Raw genomic sequence first — 21,939 nt, 5'->3', positions numbered from 1 at the left:
CTTGGATAATTTTCATAAGAAGTTCAAACTGTGAGGCCACCTGTCTCATCATATTGTCCTGATGCCTTGACAGTCCCTCTAGATGAAGGTGGAGGGCAGCAAGCTGCTCATCCTGCTTCGAGAGGCGTTGACCCTGCGCTTGAAGGGCTTTGCGCACCAGGTCTGAGTCTGCTGGGTCCATGTTATGGCCAGTTCGTTCTGTCATGAACGGAACAGAGGATAGGACCCAAAAATGCAAGACTCCAAAACAAATGGACAGTTTCCAAAAAGAGAGGTTTAATAGACAGGCATAGGTCGGTACACGGGCAGGCAATCCAAGAAGGGAAACAGTATCCAAGAACATGAGGCAAAGAGGCAAGGTCGATCATCGGAACAGGGTCAAAGTCTTACTGTGAGTCTGTGACAAGGAATGCTGGAACGTGACGACAAGGTACAACGAACTGGCAACGAGTGGGAATGAGACACAAGGTTAAATACAATCGGTAATTAGGTATGAACGAGGCACAGGTGGTGAAGATGCTCACAGGAGCAGGTGTGTGAGAAACAAGAGAGAGGAAGACAAAACCTGGAACACACGCACACACATACACACACACACACACACATGACATCCTGTGCTCGCGTGGGTTTTCTCCAAGTATTCCGGCTCAATCCCACATTCCCAAAATATTCTTTCTTAGGTTAATTAAAGACTAAATTGTCCATTGGTGTGATTGTGATTATGAAGAACGGGTGAAACGAGTACTCAAAAGGGCGGCACGGTGGTGACTGGTTAGCACATCTGCCTCATAGTTCTGAGGACCCGGGTTCAAATCCGGCCTCACCTGTGTGGAGTTTGCATGTTCTCCCTGTGCCTGCGTGGCTTTTCTCCGGGTGCTCCGGTTTCCTCCCACATCCCCAAAAATTGCATGGTAGGTTAATTGAAGACTCTAAATTGCCTGTAGGTGAATGTGAGTGCGAATGGTTGTTTGTTTAATTTGTGCCCTGCGATTGGCTGGCATCCAGTTCAGGTTGTACCCCACCTCTCGCCCAAAGTTAGCTGGGATAGGCTCCAGCACGCCCGCGACCCTCGTGAGGAGAAGCAGTACAGAAAATGGATGCATGGATGGACAAGCACCTGAGTTTTTCAAGTACAAAAATTGATCGAGGAATTTTCTCTGCTTCAGGGAACCGCTTATTTAATTGTGAAGCTCAAGGGATGCACGGACACAACACGTTTACGTCATCTATGCAAGGGAAGGAGGTGGAAGCGAAGTGCACCTATTTGATTCACGGAGTGGGAAGATGGTGCCGAAGTGAGAAAAAAATGACAAAATGCTGAAAGTGTGGCAGCATTTCAGACTGAGCAGCAAGGCAAACACCGGGGACGTGTAATTGTTGTAACACATACCTTGCATATTACGTCAGCGTGCCTCTCAAGAACGTCCATCTCACAACATCTCCACCGAAGACACACAGAATGCAACGGAATATCCAAGACATGATAAAATTTACTTTGCGCAAATCAGTGAGATTAACGTTAATGTAATGTACTAAAATAACTGGCCTTGCGGAGGGCTAGGTTTCTGTTAATTATGACTACCGTTGAATTTATAGCCAGTTTGTTACGATGGTGACAACGACAGTTTGTGTGAAACTATAACATGACTTAATACGGGGTGCTTGTCATAATAGTTAAGGGACAGTTGCGCAATGTAGGCCAATAGTTAAGCACTATGAGACATATGGCCAGTGTACTATCATCTGATCTGTAAATGGATCCATTTTGAGTCATGTACTGTCTGTGAGAAAAATGATTGTGAGTGATGTGTTTGGTATTGGTACGTCTTAAGAGGAGGTTGTGAATTGTGGCAAAGTTGGTCAGAGAAGACTTTAGAGTGAAAGGGCTCATATACCCAAACTAAATGAAGGTAATATTTGTGTTTCTTCTCAAGGTGTTTTCATTTTAGTGTAGTTAGTCTGGTCTAAATGTATAAACACACAGCCATGAACCCACTGTATTATTATGTCACATGCTAAAATGCTAGCTGTTCAAGTGAAGTTGCACAACATACAAGCAGGCATAAAGCCTTTTTTTAATGAATGCCTTATGTTTTTTATACTTACAAGACATGCTAATTCTAAACAGAAAATTATTTATGTTTTTTTTTTAAATTTGAAATTGCATTACTGAAAATTTTTATAGACAAGAAAATACAGTTTGCTGCTATGCAGTGTCAATTTAAAGAATAAAAACTGTTGATTACCTAAAATAGGAAACCAAGTGGTCATTCATTAAGTGAAATGGCTAATTTTCTCGTGTATTCATAGATGCTCTTTAATCAAGCAAAAATATAGTATATCTGAATACCTGATTATTCAATAAAATTTTTAGTAGGATACTCGAATACTAAAATATTATGAATACGTTTCTCTATATGTGCCCTGCGATTGACTGGTGACCAATCCAAGGTGTACCTCGCCTCACACCCAAGTCAGCAGAGATCAGCTCCAGCTCACCCGTCACCATAATAAGGACAACCGGTATAAAAAATAAATGGATGGATATATGGATGGACACACACACAATCACAATTTCACTGTCACTAGATAGAAAGATGATGCCCTGCTATTTCAGTAGTCTGCAAAAATTGAGACATTTTTCACTATGACTGCCAGTCGGGGACCTGAGGGTTGGTAGGGGGGTTGGCTGAGGGGGTGGCATTGGTTCCCTGCGGCCCCCACCGGCTGGCCAGTTGTCGGGGCGCCTCGGTGGGGCCGGCGGACCGGCCTGGGTCCCTCGTTGTGGGACGTGTCCCGTCCACCGGGCTGCTCTCGGGTGGACCCCTGGGCCTGCTCCCGCCCCTCGGGTTTGATTGGGTAGGGTCCTCAGCTGCCGCGGTGCGGCCACAGGAATTGCAGGACACTTCTGTAGGACACTCTCGTCCTGTAGACTTTTATAATTAATGCCACCACACTTCAGTTGTACAGTCAGGTTCACGACCCTTCTCCTGCATGCTTCTTCTCCTGTCCTTGTCCTGTTCTATCTTGTCCTGTCCTTCCCTCTCAGGGTGTAGCACTACAGCCCATGCAACACTCATATTTAATGTTTCATTGTTGTAGATAATGTAATGATTTACTTCTCTCATCCTGTTTACAATTAGTGCTTTTTCTTTGTTTCTCTCTCCCTTCTAGAAACTTTGTTCTGTTCGACTGATCAAGTCTGATTCTCAATAAACCTCAATTATAATACCACAGCGGAAGCTTAAAAACTCCACTGTGACACAGTAAAACTGTTCCGGCATGCAAGGGATCCAGATTTTCCATTCTGCTTGACCTAACAGCCGAACAAGACAAAAAACAAACAAAAAAGAGACATTTTTCACCAACAAAGATAATACTTTCATCTGCTTATAGACAATGAAAAGGAGCTGGGTGTGAGGATTTTTTTGGAGTCCCTGATGGAATACATATGTACAGAAAGAAAGAAAGCCATGTGGGAGGTGTATTTAAATGAAGCCAAACAAAAGCAAACGAGACATCCAGATGGCATAGGGAAAAAGACTGGGCATAGAGTGATGGGGAATTGAGAACAGACACTAACTACCAGAGAGGATTTGGGACACCAAGAGAACAGACAGATGGGAAGAATGAAAGATGATGAGGGGCTGGGGGTAGTGTTGTCTTTACTGGCCTTGTTCGTATAATTGAGGTCCAACTATAGCAACATGGACTAAACAACTGCACAGTGTTTCAGTAGAGAAGAGAGCCCAAAAAGGGTAGCTGCACAAAGCAGCGGATGCTTGTGTACCTTGGGACTTGTGCTGAATGCAGGTAAAGTGGTGCAGAGCTAGAATAGCTGGTGGTAAAGTGGAAGTGGAGGAGAGATGCGGAGGTTGCGGGAACAGGTGGGGAAACAGCAGGTGGCGAAAGGCTAAGAAAAAACACCGCATGGCTTGAGCCCAGGCATTCTTCATTGTGCTGTGAGAACCTATTTGTAGGCAAATAATCCGGATTTTCAATTGAAACAATTCAGTCATTGTAATATAGCCAGTTGCCATCTTAAATGCGGGTGTTGTTACCATCACCTGTTAATGTGACTTATTGGTTTATATAGATCGTCAATATTGTAACAAGATACTGAACACACACTTGCTCCTGATCACCGTCATCAGTATGGGAATGAGAGAAACAGCTGATGACACAGGTGACTGTACTAAGCAGTTCCAAAGAAATTATAATGGTTTTCAAGAATGTTAACACTTGCGTCGACGTTTTGGGATTTCATGCTCCGAAACAATGTTGTTGTATAAACGAAAAAAGTATCCCACTGGTTGGTTAGTACTTGGACAGATGATCGATTGGGAACACTGGTGGGCCACCAGCCATTACCACACACTGAATGACCATCTTCTGCTCTTAAAGCTTCATGTTAAAGCATTCTTCTTTGATGTCCTCTCACCAATGTGAGGTATAGTGAACGGCATAGCACTATGAAAAGAGTCAACTTTACCTGCTGAGTTTTCATGTACTTAATTGTTATCTCTGCTCTGATCTGTCTAAATTTCATGGTGGCTAATCTTTAGACAGTAATAGGAAGCTAGAGAAATTTGGACACTAAACCAGTCTTCTTTGTCTCGAGACAAAGAAGCTTTCCACCTAAATATTCACCAGGAATTTCTGCCAAACTGCTTTTGCCTCGGCTACAGTGAAATTCTCAACTTGGCTTTGTCCTGATCAAAATCTTTAGCAATGTACAACCATTCTTATTGTGCTTTAATCATGTCAGAGCCTAGCAAGGCCAAACAAATGACACCTCAGAGGCCAGTAAGCCCGCTTTGTCAATTGTTAACAAGATAAAACATGTAGCCCAAAAACAAACGTCCTCATGAAATTTGCATTGCTGCAAAAGGGTGCAGGCCATGTTTAAAAGCCTGCATGTGCAGCAAGAACCAAAACATGGCCTGATTTTTAAGTCTCTCTCTAATGCAAGTTGATTCTGTGGGGGAGAAGCTAATTGCCCCAGCATCTTGATCTGACGCTGCTTTACAGCCTGTGTTCAGTGACTACAAGGTTTTCTATACTGTATTTCCTATAGGTACTAATTGAAGTTTAAATGGGGACTATGCAAGAAAAAACACCACATTCTTCAAGATGTGCTATGCAAATACCATAGGCAGAGCAATAATGTAGAAATATTGCAATATCTTGGGAAACCCATTAGGTGCTCAGTCATTATCCTTGTGCTCTGCTACTTACCGAGGCATGCTAATCTGTCACCAATCTTTCCCTGACCAGCAATTATTAGACAATGTTCTCATAACTAGACTTCTAATTTGAGTCAAGACTGTTAATTGATGGAAGGAAAATATGTCTTCAGAATTCTGTATGAAACTAATATCTGAGCAAATTATTTGCTCTTGTTAAATTGCTTTAAATGCATCAAATAAAATTAACTAAATTGTTGGGTGAAAGAAGATGTCAGGTGAATCATGTGCAGAATTTAGATTGTGATATTTGTATCTATTATATTAATCTGAGATTAGACTCATTACGTTTTCTCATCTAGATAATTACAAGAGTGATTGGGTATTCAGGTGGGGCTCTTTAATTAGGCCCTCATCTCAAACACTGGCACTTTCTGCTTATCAATCTAAAGTACAGTTAGAAGCATCTGGGTTATAGCTATTGTAAATCGATCCAGGACAAGATCAAACGAGGATATCTATACAGGGCTCTCGTTTGATGTCCGTCTCGTGTCTGAGACGCACAAAAATGAGCAGGGACGCATGAAGCATATTCAATCTGTGTCTGTAGACGCATGTTTTAAGACCTGCCCTATGTATGCGTGTACGTGAGTGTGTGTGTGTTTGTGTGTGCGTGTTGGTGAAGAGGAGTGTTGTTACGTTCGCAAAGTTTCGTTCAGAAGAACGAATCTATTTTGTGAACGAACTGAACCGAATCGGAACTGCTGAGGCGTTCTGTCACTCACTTCTGAATCTTCGGCGAATGACCAATGAGCAGCCAGCGTGCCTGTCTTGGTGCTAGCCAATCAGGGGCAGATAGGGCGGGTTAACGTTGCATAAATACAATGGTCATGAGTGTTTTTGGGGGGGATTTGATGAATCGTCATTGTTGTGGTAACACCAGCTGCGTTGGGACAAAGGGAAAGGTAACTGTTTATTGCCTCTGCTAGCCTGCGAGCTAAGGAGCTAGCGAGCTATGGGCTGGAGCTAAAACGTTCACTCGGCCACTGCAACATTGTTAAAATGTCAGTGCTCGGAGTTGTGTGCGTGTTCCCCACATAACACACACACACACACACACACATGTACTGTAAATAGTAAAGTTAACTGTTTGTAAACCATAGCCACAACGGCACACGTTATCAATATTCAGGTAGTAGTTGAGTTTAGCAAACTCATTTTCAGCGTCATTTGATTGACAGGTAAGGGTCTCACATCACAGTCTAGCAGCTTGAGGGCGGGCCTTTGTTTACATTTCATTTATCCTTTATTTAACCACGTAAAAGCTTATTGAGAGATAAAATCTCTTTTTAAAATCCAAGAGGCAGCACAAATTATACAGTACATAACACAAAAACATTCATACCATGAAAAAAATGAAGACTAAAATATAACAGTGATATTAAAACATATAGCACTTGATTTAAAAACCGTGACAAAGCCCAAAAGCTTTTTAGGTTAATGATTCTATACCTATGTGCCAAATGTTTAATATTTGTTTAAGTGCAATTTTTGTGAACAGAGCCTGAATCGGATATATTTAAATGTATTTTTTTATTGATCTAAGATGTTTTATTTATTGTTCTGCATTTCAATGCCAATGTTCAATGTTCTTTAGAATTAAAAGTTAACTGTTCTTAAAAAATATTTATTTAAATTATTATGCGTTATAATTTCATTATATCGGTGGTACAAAAAAGGATCAACTATACTGTTGTTTATCGTGATAGCTTTTGGGAAAATAGAGTCAAGTCTCCCCCCAAAAATATTGTCAGTATGTGTTTATGGTGAAGACTTATTGTACTAGCCCCCCTAAAAACGATCTCCAGCCCCCCTAAACAAATATTGGTCTCCGCAAAATGGAATGTCTGCTGGTTTTTGTTTGCATTATTTGATAGCGCCTACCTGAGGGAAGGAGCTGGAACAGGTGGTGACCAGGATGTGGAGGGTCCAAGAGGATTTTGCGTGGCGTCATAGTTGTAGCAGCGTGAAAATCCTCAAGAGTGGGTAGGTGGGTACCGATATTTTTGGGGGGCAGTCTTGACTCTCCATTGCAGTCTTATTTTGTCCTTATTAGTGGCATCACCAAACCAGATTGTGATGGATAAACACAGAAGCGATTCAATGACTGCTGTATAGAACTGCCTCAACAGCTCCTGTGGCAGTCTTTGTTGATCTTTTTTTTTTTGGTTAAAGACACATTTCACCTCCTGTTCGTGAGAGGGATTCAGAGGTGTGATGGTGGTCGTCGGTGGTGCGGTTGGGTGGGTGTGGGTTGTGAACGTGTCCTTTTAAAATCTGCAGTAAAAGGTATTCAAATCGTCAGCCAATCCTTTATTGTTCTCCTCTTAGGGGAGTGATCGATTGGTTAGCGATTGTAATCCATGCCAAACTGATGCAGAGTCGTAAGCAGTAAAGAGGTTTTCCAGCTTTACTGCATAATTTCTCATTGCGATGTTGATTTCTTTTGTCAGCTGGTTTCTGGCATGATTGTACAAGGCTCTGTCCCCATTCTGGTAGGCGTCCTCTTTAGCCTGGCGAAGTTGCGAAGTTTGGCAGAGAACCACAGCTTGTTATTGAGCGTGAAATGTCTTTGTTGGTACACAGTACACACACGTCTTCACAGAAGCTGATGTAGGATGTAACAGTGTATATTCATCCAAGCTACCCGTTGAAGTCTCAAAGACACTCCAATCTAACCATCCAGTCTAAACATTCTTGTAAGTCCGTGTTTGCTTCATTGGTCCACTTTTTCACTGTATTATGTGAATTAAACCGCGATCAGATGAGCCAAAAGCTGCATGGGGAATAGCATTATATGAGTCCTTCAGCGTTGGTCAACAATGTTGTTTTCCCTTGTGGAATAGTCAACTTGTTGTTTGTATTTAGGGAGGTCATGGATGAGTTTTACTTTGTTGAAGTCTCCAAGAATAATGAGGGGTGAACCTTTTTTCGTTGATATAGAAGCGTATGCCGCCACCTTTTGTTTTCCCCAATAGCTCCATGTCGCGGTCCGCTCGGTGTAGTTAGAAGCCGGGCAGCAGTACGCACACACACACACACACACACACACTGTATCCTGTATCTACGCACATTCACACACACTTGGTTTATATAGATCAGAGGAATGAAGATTAGCCCAAGTAAGACAGAATCTATGTGCATGAATGAGAGGGGGCGTGGGGGAAGAGTGAGGCTACGGGGAGAAGAGATCGCAAGGGTGGAGGACTTTAAATACTTGGGGTCAGCAGTCCAAAGCAATGGTGAGTATGTTAAGGAAGTGGAGAAACGGGTCCAAGCAGGTTGGAACGTTTGGACGAAGGTGTCAGGTGTGTTATGTGACAGAAGAGTCTCTGCTAGGATGAAGGGCAAAGTTTATAAGACAGTGGTGAGGCCAGCCATGATGTACGGATTAGAGAGTGGCACTGAAGAGACAACAGGAACCAGAGCTGGAGGTGGCGGAAATTAAGATGTTGAGGTTTGCTCTCGGAGTGACCAGGTTGGATAAAATTAGAAATGAGCTCATCATAGGGACACCCAAGATTCGATGTTTTGGAGACAAAGTTAGAGAGAGCAGACTTCGATGGTTTGTACACGTCCAGAGGAGAAATAGTGAGTATATTGGTAGAAGGATGATGAGGATGGAGATGCCAGGTAAGAGAGCTAGAGGAAGACCAAAGACAAGGTTGATGGATGTTGTGAGGGAAGACATGAGGGCAGTTTGTGTTCGAGAGGAGGATACAGGAGATAGGCTTACATGGAAAAGGAAGACGCGCTGTGGCGATCCCTAAAGGGACAAGCCGAAAGGAAAATAAGATTATCCATTCATCCATCCATCCTGCTTGTGTAATGTAAAGTACATAAATGCAACCTCCTAATGGCTGTGTGCCAAAAACTCTCTGCTAACCCATTTGTCACTACTACTTCCATGTCTTTACTTTTTTGACAGTCACAGATTATTTTCATGTCACGCTTCTTGCTCTCCTTCTGTCGCTCTGGCCTGATGCTGCCTTTTGTCATGCAGGACTGTCTTACAGCTCTGTCTCCTCTTTGCACCTTTTAGCCCATCTTCTCTCTTGACATTCATAATTTGTCATGCCACAGCAGTTCTTATTGGTCTCCTTCTCTGTCTCCTCCACCTCTGATTTGTTATGCCAACGCCATTCTCCCGTAGATGTCTCATTGGTCACTGTCCACTGAGTTTTCTATTACCCTCTCTCACTAAGCCCTCCTGTTCACTTCCCTCCGCATGCGTTTGATCTCATGCAGTCAGACATTTGTTTTCCCGACAGCATGCTGCTGAGGTGTTTTTTTTTTCCTCTTCAACATCTTTATCAGCAGAGAACACAAAGAGTGCGCTTTGTCCAGATTTTAATTCACGAGAATTTATTTTTTTGTGTGCCTTTCATTAGTTGTATGGAACATTGAGCTGAATGCAATATTGGGTCATTAGTGGAAAATGGAGGGGGCATTTTTGTTTTGTGCAATACTCTTGTTCCCCGCCAAAGGCAATTGTGTTGTGTTATTTACACTGTACAGTGAAAAAATAACTGGCAGAGCAAGACAGACAAATTAAATTTTTTCATCAGCAATTGGCAACAAGTCCTTCATTTCAGCACACATAGGACTAAGTATTATCTGTAGCATGTACATGTTGTGAAGTAGATGATACTGATGTTTATTCGTATTGTTTGTACACATACAGAATGCTTTTTCAACTCATTATGTGCTGCAGACTGAATGGTGTTGCATATTATTTTTATATTGTTATTACATCACACTATTAATTAAGAGAGTATACAAAGGTAATAAGCCAAAGGTAGCAATGTGATAGAAATGTTGCATTGCTAAAGTAATATAGTCTTAGTAAAAAGCAGTGGCGGACGGTCAGAGCTAGTAAGGCCTTCTCTACTGGCTTAAACGCTATCAGAAGCACTGACCTACTATTACAACTTAAATTCGAACACAGTGGTGCCTTGATATACGAATGCCTTAAGTTAAGCGTTTTTATTTACATACGAGCCGTTGTTTGGCCGATTATTAGTCTTGAGATACGAGCAAAAATTAGAGCTAGGTAGCGGCAGCAAACTTCAGAATATTCGGCCACAATCAATTCACATTGGTTTTGTTGCAGTGGAAGGAAAATATCCTTTGGTGGCGCTAATGCACTATTAAACAAGTTTGCATACCGCCAATAAACCCCACGGAAGAAGAACAGGGAAAGGCAGTACATTAGGTAAAGTCATGTTTTGTGTTCACTTTGTCCTTGTTTGCTTTTTATGTGGAAAGCAATACTGTAGAGTACAATTTTTCTGATGGAAAAAACACATTAACAATATAAATGTTGGTGTTCTTTTAGGGGGCTTAAACAGATTGATTTCATTTCCATGTACTTCAATGGGGAAAGATGATTTGAGATACAGTGGAACCTTGGGTTACGAACGACCCGGTTTAGGAACAATTCGGGTTGCGTCATAATTTCCGAGGAAAAATTACCTCTAGTTACGTATTATTGTCTGTTTGCGAACAGTCTTGGTATGGACGAACAGAAGGATCTATTTTGTACTTCTACTCACACTGCGTGACGACCAGTGTTGCCACAGTTACCTTCAAAAAGTAACTTTGTTACTTTACTGATTAATTGATTTCAAAAGTAACTAAATTAGAAAAAGTTACTTTGTAGTTACTTTCAGCAGCTGCCAAGTGCCAGGAATAGCACTGAACCACAGTACAAAAAAGCACTAGCTTAACCGTACCCATTACGTGGTAATGTACGCCACACAAATTACAGAATGTTGTCATCAACATGAAAAAATAATAATAATAAAAAAAGTGTAGTTGAAGACACATTAAATCAGGAACTTAGAGCAGACTTGACATGACAAATAGCCATCTAAATATAAACAAGCACCCCATTCTCAGTACATTCCTTTAAAGACGGTGTGTGTGTGTGTATGTGTGTGTGTGTGTGTGTGTACATCGAACCTTAGTATTGTCCTCTTTAGAGAAACTCAAAGTAATGACTGTATTTCAAGTTTAAGTATGCAAATCCCTCGTCAGAGTCGTCAGCCTAAAAACTAACGCATTAGATTACTTATGACGTCACCGGACCACATTTTTGAAGTAACGCATTATCGGCATCACTGGTGACGATCATTGAATCCTTGAATAATGCTTTGATGTAAGCTTAAAATTGTTGGCTGCTCTGTGGTGTAAATGCCTTTTCACACGACACTTGCTCAGTATGAAACATCTCCGCAGCAAGGCGCAAAAACAACTTTGGGCGATGCCCATATTTAGAAATGCTGACATAGCAGCTGACAAGGAAGTCGGGAGGCTTTCCCCGCTGAGTGGACCGCATATTGGCAATATGTAGTTGTCATTGTTGCAGAAGAAAGCTCTAACTTATTAACTTATTTTAAGGAGGAGGAGGTGACGCAGCAGCAAAAAAGGGAATGTGTATATCACATACTAATTTCCAGGCAGTATCTGGTGAGCAGGGAGCTTTGAAAGGGAATTTGAAAGCCTCCTGCAGAGACGTCTCGGTATATCGTTTTTCTATTGTCCCAAAGCTTGGAATAGTGGGACACCACAATTATTATGTCTTTCTCCATTTACCCCTTGCCGTTTACAGTACAAGTACACCAAAGTAGCACTCAGAAATCACTCTGCCAGCCCTTCTCTGATTGGAGGAGCTTTCTGATGTCACTGCGCTGCCGCTCCAGAAAAGAATTTTTTTCTATTCGTGGGTGGCCGACACGCAAACCTACCGCCCCCTCAGCACGGCTTGCACGTTGCCAAGTGCAGTGTGAAAAGGCCATAAGGTGGAAATCTGTTGGCTTGCAGGCGGAACTTCCTTCTTCGCATCCTCAATCATCTAATCACAAATATAATAATGTTTGTGATTGATGTGGTAAAAGAAGTCCGGATATAATTTTCTTTTCATTAAAAATATATATATATATATTTACAGTATGTGGACTGGAACCTTGATGATACGGACCCCGATATAATGGTATCGGATAAAACAGACTGTCGGAACTGAACAGTGCGTCCAAAAATATTTTCCATTCGTCATTTAAACTGCCATTGACAAAGTCTGTTAGTTCCAGAATTGGCCGCTGTTGTTTACTGTCGCTGTGGTGCAATGCAGTCAGAGAATAGGACTGACGTATTTCCAGGTCAGAGATTAAAAAAAAAAAAAAAAAAATAGATCCAATTCCAAAAGACATGCCTCCCGTACCTACGTGGTGCCCATGTTGAATGTGGGGCTTTGACATGGTGGCCATGTCATGATGGTTACAGTATATCAATTGTTTATTGTACATAGACTCGCAGTGCAGTGTTCTGAGTTCTGAGGCAGTGTTAACTCTGAGGAGTACAAAACAAGTCTCTGGAGTCTGGAACATGCTATTTTTGATACACTAACATTATTTTGTCAAGCTGTTCGCATTTGGCAATGGATTTGGAACTAGGACGCACAACAATTCCTCACGGCTCATGAAAGTGACTCACCTATGATGAGTACTGTATGTCAACATTGTCACTATAACTAAGCACACTAAGTTCGGATGAAATGTGAAACATTTTCAAGCCTTTTTTTTATATTTCTTTACAATAAATTTGTACTGTAATGGGCTTTTTAGGCCATGAAAAAAAAAAAATAATAATAATAATTTTGTACTCTACAGTAATATGGTTACATATAGCCTCAAAAAAGTGGTACAATGTAACAGATAATCGGCTATATCAGACAACCCCCCTGCCCCATTAGTCCGTTATATCGAGGTTTCACTGTGTTATTTATTGGGTTCTAGCGTCTCTTTAATTCGGACAATGAATGTTAATGTCGGTGTAATCACGTCAAAATAGCTCTCCAAGCAGGCGTTTGCTCAGCAGAAGTTCCGCCAACGCACATTCAGCCAATCACAGGTGCAGCCGCTGTCCCACTGCATTTATGAATGAACATGGAAGTAGGTGCGATGTCTGGATACAGAACATTTGTCAGACATTAGAATGGCTCCTCAGAAGAAGCACAATGAGTGGAAAGATCTGTACTTTGCTTCTTCTCGCATTGTGCAACCATCACTGATTGTGTGTCACCCAATGCAACAAAAAAGGTAATTGGCCTGAAATTATTCATTGCTTTGAAGCAGTTGACACACTTAAAAGCGTTCAGTCTGTTGGCTAAACCTGCGGATTGCGTGTTTAATTAAGACCTAGTTGTCTAGCATTGTTATTGTGTTCTTCAGTAGATAATTGTTCCAAAGTGACTATTAGTTGTGATGGGTGTTTGTTCCGGTTGTTGTTTTCCCCCTGTCTCGTACACACCTGCTCCTGAGAGCACTTCACCACCTGTGCCTTGTTCACCCAAATTACCCCTTGCATTTAACCTCGTGTCTCATTCTTTCTAGTCACCAGTTCGTTGTACCTTGTCGTCGCGTTCCACCATTCCTTGTTTCCACGTCACCGACTCACAGTAAGACTAGACCCTGTTCCGATTATCGACCTCGCCTTTTTGCCTCACGTTTTTGGATACTGTTGCCTTTTTTGGATTGCCTGCCTGTGTACCGACCATATGTTAAACCTCTCTTTTTGAAACTGTTCATTTGTTTTTGAGTCGTGCATTTTTTGGGACCTATCCTCTGTTCCGTTCATGACAATTGCTGTAGTGTGATGTCTAAGAGGTGCCTACAAATTGGGAGGTAAAGCTGCAATTTTTTTTTTTTTAGTGATTATATCAAAACCAAATTTATTTATATAGCACGCCATACATTAATTCATGGCGTGAACCCACTCTTTTGAGTTCGCTGACCTCATTGCCTTTTGAAAGATAACGTGTAAGTAAAATGCTTGTGAAACAAGGATATTGACTATTTTTGACTTCCGTGTCGAGCGCCGTTGCTCCAATTCACTGTGATTAGCACGGTGATGTTTGACTGAACTTCACCAATCAAACCACACAAGGAAGTTACATGTCTGCACACAAACTTTTCTATTGGGCTTTGCGGGCCAATCAAAGTGAGTCGTGACAGCCGCGTGCGACTCGTGTTTACATTACAGACTACGAAAAACAACGGTTTTAACATGCAGCGTAGTTTTGCCACTGCCTAAACTTGGTTATTTCCCCCCACTTCTAACTTCAGAAAACACCTTGCGGTAAGTTTCAGATGTTTTTGCTGTTGTTTTGGCAACATTAGCACTATTTTATGGTCACATGTAACTGTAAAACATGCATCTTGTGCTGTCTGTCTCTCGCTCTCTTACACACACACACACCAATAAGTCTGGTCAGCAAACAGCTTCTTCATTCAGTCATTTTAGTGGCTGAAGCAAATAAGGCCCATACATGTTTTTGTTTTTTTTTTACACTTAAAAATTGAAATGGTGGCAGGTGTGTGTGGACTCCCATTGAACATAAGTTTGAATGTGATCTGTTACTTATGAACACAGCCACATGCCAGTTATATATTAAGTATGGGGAAAAATCTACCTACTTCCCAATGTGTTTTACTCCCAAAGCACAAATGTTTTACCTTATGAGTTTCGGCTGACCCCGGTGAGTCCAGTTTTTTTTTTTTTTTTTTTTTTTTTTTTTTTTTTTTTTTTAAAGCCATTCAGAAGTTGACTTGCTGGTGTGTTTTGGATCGTTGTGCGCTTCAACCTGAGGCCGAACATTGTCCTTCAGGATTTTCTGGTAAAGAGCAGAATTCATGGTTCGATCAATCATAGCAAGTTGTCCAGGTCCTGAAGGAGAAAAGCAGCCCCAGACCATTACACAACCACCACCACATTTGACTGTTGGTAAGATGTTCTTTTCTGAAATGCTGTGTTACATTTACCCCAGATGTAACAAGACTCATACCTTCCAAAAAGTTCAACATTGGTCTCATCAGTCCATAGAATATTTTCCCAAAAGTCTTTGTTCAGATTTTTTATTTTTATTTTTTTTCAAAAGTAACGAGTATTTTTGTTATTTTTGGTCTGCAGTGGTTTTTGCTTTGGAACTCTGCCATGGATGCCATTTTTGCCCAGTCTCTTCCTGATTATTGAGTCATGAATACTGACCTTCACTGAGGAAAGGGAGGCCCGCATTTCTTTAGATGTTGTCCTGTGTTCCTTTGTGACGACCTGGATGAGTCATTGTTTTGCTCTCTTTCTGTAGACTGGCCACTCCTGGGAAGGTTCACCACTGTTCCATGTTTTCTCCATTTATGGATAATGGATTTAACTGTGGTTTGCTGGAGACCTATAGCTTTAGAAATGGCTTTGTAACCCTTTCTTTCTTTCTTGTCTGTTTTCAAATTTCTTTGAATGGTGGCTGACTTCATTTGTCAGACAGGATGTAAGTGCAGTATATACTGTGGGTACAGCGTGGCTTTGTAGTAAAGCAGCTGTTAAAAAGTCACAATGGGCAGCAAGCTAAGTATTTGAAGCGGCTGGTGCCTCTGGATTCCCGAAAACCTCTCAGTACAAGATCGACCACCACTAACAACTTGAAACTCTACTATGCAAAGCAAAAGCCATTTAGCAACAACACCCAGAAACACCGCCGGCTTCTCTGGGCCCGAGCTAATCTAAGATGGACTGGAAAAGTGTTCTGTGGTCTGACGAGTCACATTTCAAATTGTTTTTGTGGACGTCGTGTCCTCTGGGGCAAAGAGAAAAAGAACCATCCGGACTGTTATGGACGCAAAGTTCAAAAGCCAGCATCTGTGTTGGTAAGGGGCTGTGTTAGTGCCAATGGCATGGGCAATTTACACATCTGTGAAGGCACCATTAATGCTGAAAGGTACATACAGGTTTTGGAGAAACATATGCTGCCATCCAAGCAACGTCTTTTTCATGGACGCCCCTGCTTCTTTCAGCAAGAGAATGCCATACCACATTCTGCACGTGTTACAACAGTGTGGCATCGTAGTAAAAGAGTGCGGGTACTAGACTGGCCTGCCTGCAGTCCAGACCTGTCTCCCATTGAAAATGTGTGGCGCATCATGAAGCGTAAAATATGACACCGGAGACCTCGCACTGTTGAACAGCTGAAGCTGTACATCAAGCAACAATGGGAAAGAATTCCACCTACAAAGCTTCAACAATTAGTGTCCTCAGTTCCACAACGTTTATTGAATGTTGTTATAAGAAAAGGTGATGTAAAACAGTGGTAAACATGAACCTGTCCCAGCTTTTTGCAATGTGTTGCACATTAAATATCTTGTCTGTTGAATTTTTTGCAGATTTATTAAAGAAAAACTGAAATATCACAGCGGCACGGTGGGATTTGGGTTAGAGCGTCTGCCTCACAGTTCTGAGGACCGAGGTTCAATCCCCAGCCCCGCCTGTGTGGAGTTTGCATGTTCTCCCCGTGCCTGCGTGGGTTTTCTCCGGGCACTCCAGTTTCCTCCCACATCCCTAAAACATGCATGGTAGGTTGATTGACAACTCTAAATTGCCCGTAGGTGTGAATGTGGGTGCGCATGGTTGTTTGTTTGTATGTGCCCTGTGATTGGCTGGCAACCAGTTCAGGGTGTACCCCGCCTCCTGCCCGATGATAGCTGGGATAGGCTCCAGCACGCCCGCAACCCTAGTGAGGAGAAGCGGCTCAGAAAATGGATGGATGGATGAAATATCACAAAGCCAGAAGTATTCAGACCATTTGCTCAGTATTTAGTAGAAGCACCCTTTTGAGCTAATACAGCCATGAGTCTTTATGGGAATGTTTGTCACACCTAGATTTGGGGATCCTCTGCCATTCCTCCTTGCAGATCATCTCCAGTTCTGTCAGGTTGTGTTGTATTTCATATATATATATATATATATATATATATATATGAATGAATATGAGACAGCAGTAATGTGAATGCTGGTCTCTATGTATTTAGACAAAATCAGTAATATGCTTCGGCAGTGAGTTGATGCCAAGGAACAGTACATCTACCTTTAGGGTGTTTAGTGTGTGCTTTATGGACATATTCTCACGTTTGACATAAGGGAAATAAGCTAAAGCATATTATGTGTTTGTGAGCTAGTCCCTCCACTCTAATTTTGCAGTGGTAGTGGAGGACTGCTGTCACTATGTCTCACAAACCAGGCGCCGCAGCAACAAATCAGTCTCCACCCAATCCCAGTCGATATAATGAGACCAGACCTGTAGGCAGATGGAGGCATGTGTGTCTGTGTGTGAATGCGCGCGTGTGTGGGTGTGTGTGCTCGTGCATGTTTCAGGGTTTATGTATGTGTGTGTTCCCAGCTGCACAGAGTTGAAGGAGGGAATACTAGTGAGATTAGAGATTTATTGGTTACCTTTTGCAGTGCCCCCCTGTTCCCTCCTTTTTTTCCTCTCTCTATCTTCCATGGCCTTCTATTTTCTACTAGTTTATTTATAGTGGAATGTAGAAGGCTGTGTTTTTGGTTCTGCAGAATCTTAATGCTAGTGACCTGTCTTCTTTTTAAACATACTTTCAGAGGCTTACAATGTGAATATGAAGTCAACAACCACTTATACCAAGTGAGGTGGTAGCCAGGTTTCTCCTTCAGTTTAAATGCTCCGTGACGCGCGGCTGTTTGCACACCATTAAAATGCAAACACAGCTTCTCCACTGGATGCTGTGGCTCCAGTAATTATGTTCTGATGGGCATAAGAAAAGCAATAGGTAGACATTTAGATGATTAAGCCGATTATGGCAGAACAGTGAATATGAAGCCAAGGAAAGCAGGGGGTGGGCAGGCAAGCATTGGCTGACACTTGACAGTTCCTTCTCAAGTCTGCTGCAGGCTGCTGTTTTAAAAAAAAAAAAAAAAATTTAACCATTTGTTGCTTTGGTGATTTTCCACAGAGGTCAACCCACAGTATATTATGCCTTTTGGCTGTTAAAGCGATGTGCAGGAAGTCTTTAAAACAGCCAAATTTTCCAAAGACTAACACCCATATCTGTATCAGACATAAAACAAGAATGGCACTCAATAGAGCACCACTCCAATCTAATATCAGCACCAAATGTGATTTCTTCATTGACTCTACTGATTCACACGTTATTTACCTCCCCAAAATCTTAACAATTCACCAGTTCGCTGCTATAGGGCCGATCATCAAGGGCTTAGATTTTCTTACCCAAAATGTACAAAAATCTGCCAATCTACAAGAGAATACTTGATGGATTTAATGAGTACTTTGATCTTGCATGGTCAATTAATAGAATAATTTGATAATGTTGAAGTAATCACGGCAGTGTACGACATGCTGCTATGCCACGAAAACACACTACCATCTTGCATCCGCTAAAAGTTAATAAGAGTTTCTGTCTTGAGTAATGCCGATTTTTAAAGTCCTCTGAAAAGTTGTATTTATTCTCTGTAAATGACGTGATGTCCATATCCTTTTGTTTGGCATGTACGGCAATACTGTCCTGCTGTCAGTCACAAGGGAACTGCTTTGCCATGGATCTACCACTGTACACATACTGTAAATATCTGATGGGGGTTCAGGTAGGTGTATTTATTAATCCCCCTGCACCCTTTGGCACCCTTTGATGGAAGGTATTTATCACTATCCTGAATGCAGGTCTGAGTCCGTTTGAACATCTGAGCAGAACATGTAGATAATTTACATTCATGAATTATCTATGTGCATATGCCCAGAAAATAAGTCAAGGGGGGGGGGGGGGGGAATGGTGTGCAGTAATTAGACCATTAATATACATCATGGTTTGTACAGTATATATGCTCCTTAAATCATATCAAAGCTACATCACACATTCGCATTGTTATACGTGTACGAAGCTACATTCCTGTGTGTATTCATACACTTCATACAACATCTTGGTCACTTTTAAAGTCAGATGGAATTCAAGCTCTCTCTGCATTCTGATTGCCGTTTTATATTGAAACATTTCTCGTTGGTACTTTCTGCTCTCATCTCCCAGCTCATGAAATCTGTCTGGTGACCAGAATGTGGTCTTTTAATGTATTTCTGTCCAATAAATGGCAGAACAGTGATATCCAGAGTGAACAGACGCTGTTAGAATTTTATTACGGAAAGTAGGTCAAGTGTGTCATTTTCCGTAGGTGAAGCGTGGCAAACAGATGAACAATAAGAGGCAATGTAGTTGACGGGAAGGCTAAGATGCTCCAGTCAGCATTCAAAATTGCCGTCTGGGGTGGGGAACCTGCAGCCAGCGAGCCAAGGTTCAGTGAACGCAACACATGCTAGAGTGTGATTGACTCGGATAAAGCTACGTATGGTCAGGCTGCAAAAGTGTCCCAATCCTGATTTTCTTTTGCCCATATGTGACACATGCAATCTTATTTTTTTTCATGGCAGTCTAAGCTGCGCCTATCAGACCTAGGCCACTTTGCTCTGTAGTCCAAGATCAAGTGCATATGTGATGTTTTGCAATGCGACCATAATTGACACATTTTGCAATGCGACCATAATTGACACATTTCATCTGACCTCGCAACACACAAACAGATGTGTGCATTAAGACATGCAGTGTGAACAGAGACTCATGTTGCGTGCCAAGAAAAGGATGGATACAAAAATCTGCATTTTACAGTGTAAATAGATAACCAATTATTTATTTGTCTACATAAATGAAAACCACTGTAGCTGGCTTGTGCCGAGGCAATGGCAGTGTTGAAAAAGGCAAATCTGCAGCCTCATTACAGCTTGAAACACTGTGAAGTGGATGGGTTGTAAAGGACAAATACAAACTGTTTAAAGTAGCACTCTTTGTCTGAGTGTGTGTGTCCAACAGTCAGCTTTCATTATACCACAGAATGACAATGTTACAAGGGATGTTCTGTGCTAAGCAAACTGATAGCTTACAAGCCAAAAGTTTGTGAATTAATGCCTACTTACCACCGTGGAGCTACATGGCCCCAAAAAACCTGAGTGAAATTATTCTACAAATCAGCTGCGAGTGGCATCATCATCTCTGCTATCTGTTGTCTGGCCAAGAAGAAGCATTTCCAGATATCACAATAGGCGAGCTAAGTAGTAAGAGTAAAGCTAAGCAGTGCTGTGATTACAGAGTTTTTGTGTTCTGAAATGTAATACGAAGAATTATATTTTTGTGATGTAGTTGGTTGAGTGTGTAATAACACACAAGGAAGTCATTGCCATTCATTGCCATTTAAGATCAATCTACAAATGGACAAAGTACAGAAAGCCAGGAAATTAAAATGCAATACTGCGCAACAACAGAAGTGTGCAAAAACATAACAGAGATGTGCAAAATGATGGCTAAGTCTCAATGGTACGGGATGAATGCAGTAGTACAGACTTGATTTTGAACTCCCACTTCAGGTCCTGAGAGACTGTAGTTACCAGAAACTCAACAGTTGCCACAGGGCTGTTGGGATAGTGTAGGGGAAGGCGTTGTGAAGAATCTCTCTTGAAGTCCACAATCGTCTTTGGTATCTAGTGCGTTCAGCTCCAGGTTGTGCTGCCAGCCGCTGCACTTCTTGTCAATATGCAGACTCGTCACCGTCATTGATGTGGCTGATGACTGTGCTGTCATCCTCAAACTTCAAGACCTTGACAGCGAGGTGCCTTGAGGAATATTTGTTTGCGTAGCGGGAGAATTGGAGTGGAGAGAGGAGACATTCGTAGGGGGACCTCCCACTGATTGTGCCAAGTCCTGCAAACTTTGTAGTAAATAAGTAAATAAACAATTTTTAATACAGTATAAAATGATAATACCGTATTTTCACGACCATAAGGCGCACTTAAAAGTGTTAAATTGTCTCCAAAATAGACAGGGCGCCTTATAATGCGACATGCCTTCTGTGTGCACCGTGTTCCAAAATCTGTAAATGTTGTGTGATGAGCATTCCGCTTGACTGACTAACGGAGCATTTTCTGTCGACACGCTGCTTATATAGAGGAAAGGCGGACGTGACTGAGTACAGCATGCGGACTTAAAGGGGGAAGGGTGCGCTTGAAGGAGGACGCCAAAGCCACGCCCCCAGTAGGTATATTGTGCCGGTATGTGCAAACAGCATCGGTTTGGCTAAGGAACCCCGAAAATGGCACCTACAAAGAGACATGCTTACGAAGCACAGTTTAAACTGCAAGCTGTCAGTTACACAGAGGAACATGGGAAGCGAGCAACCGCGAGAGAATTCAAGATCAACGAATCCATGGTTCGCAAGTGGAAGAAGCAGGAAAACGAGCTTCGCCAAGTCAAGAAGACGAAGCTGAGTTTCCACGGAAACAAGGTGAGGTGGCCGGAGTTGGAAGACCAACTCGAGCAATGGATTAATGAGCAAAGAATAGCCGGGAGAAGCGTCTCTACAGTCACCATTCGACTGAGGGCAAAAACTGCCACCTATGGTGATTTTTAAGAGGAAAACGCTGCCTAAAGAAAAGTTTCCAGCCAAAGTCATCGTTAAGGCCAATCAAAAGGGCTGGATGGACGAGAAAATGAGAGAGTGGCTGTGTGAGGTGTATGTAAAGAGGCCGGATGTTTTTTTGATCTGTGACTCCATGCGCGCCAATCTCTCAGCCACTGCGAAAACCAAGTGCAACTAAGACTGGGAGGCAACGCCGGGCGAGTTACGCCACCATATGTGAATGGATTGTGGATGCTTGGGCTAAGGTATCTGCTTTGACTGTTGCCTGAACTTTCGCGAAAGCCGGCATCATTGCTAAACAGCCCCCCGGCAACGAGACTGACTCTGACAATGACGAGAGGGAACCCGGCGTGTTTGTTGG

At 42.1% G+C, this 21,939-nt stretch overlaps 1 protein-coding gene across 4 annotated transcripts in view; it reads left to right on the top strand.

Moving 5' to 3' along the window:
• Positions 1–21,939, top strand: part of tspan4a (tetraspanin 4a) — a 151,052-nt gene that overhangs the window by 63,122 nt on the left and 65,991 nt on the right. The window contains exon 1 of one of the 4 annotated variants that reach the window (XM_061670335.1): positions 6,087–6,151. The exons of the other annotated variants lie outside the window; for them this stretch is intronic. Coding sequence (XP_061526319.1) covers positions 6,101–6,151 — 51 coding nt within the window. The 5' untranslated portion in view covers positions 6,087–6,100. Of the gene's footprint in view, positions 1–6,086; positions 6,152–21,939 lie in introns of those variants that run through there. 4 annotated transcript variants of the gene reach the window in all.

Source organism: Phycodurus eques, chromosome 2 (genome assembly GCF_024500275.1).
Source record: "Phycodurus eques isolate BA_2022a chromosome 2, UOR_Pequ_1.1, whole genome shotgun sequence".
NCBI lineage: Eukaryota > Metazoa > Chordata > Actinopteri > Syngnathiformes > Syngnathidae > Phycodurus > Phycodurus eques.
The sequence above is the reverse complement of the archived record's forward strand: the minus strand, read 5'-3'. Positions and strand labels throughout refer to the sequence as shown.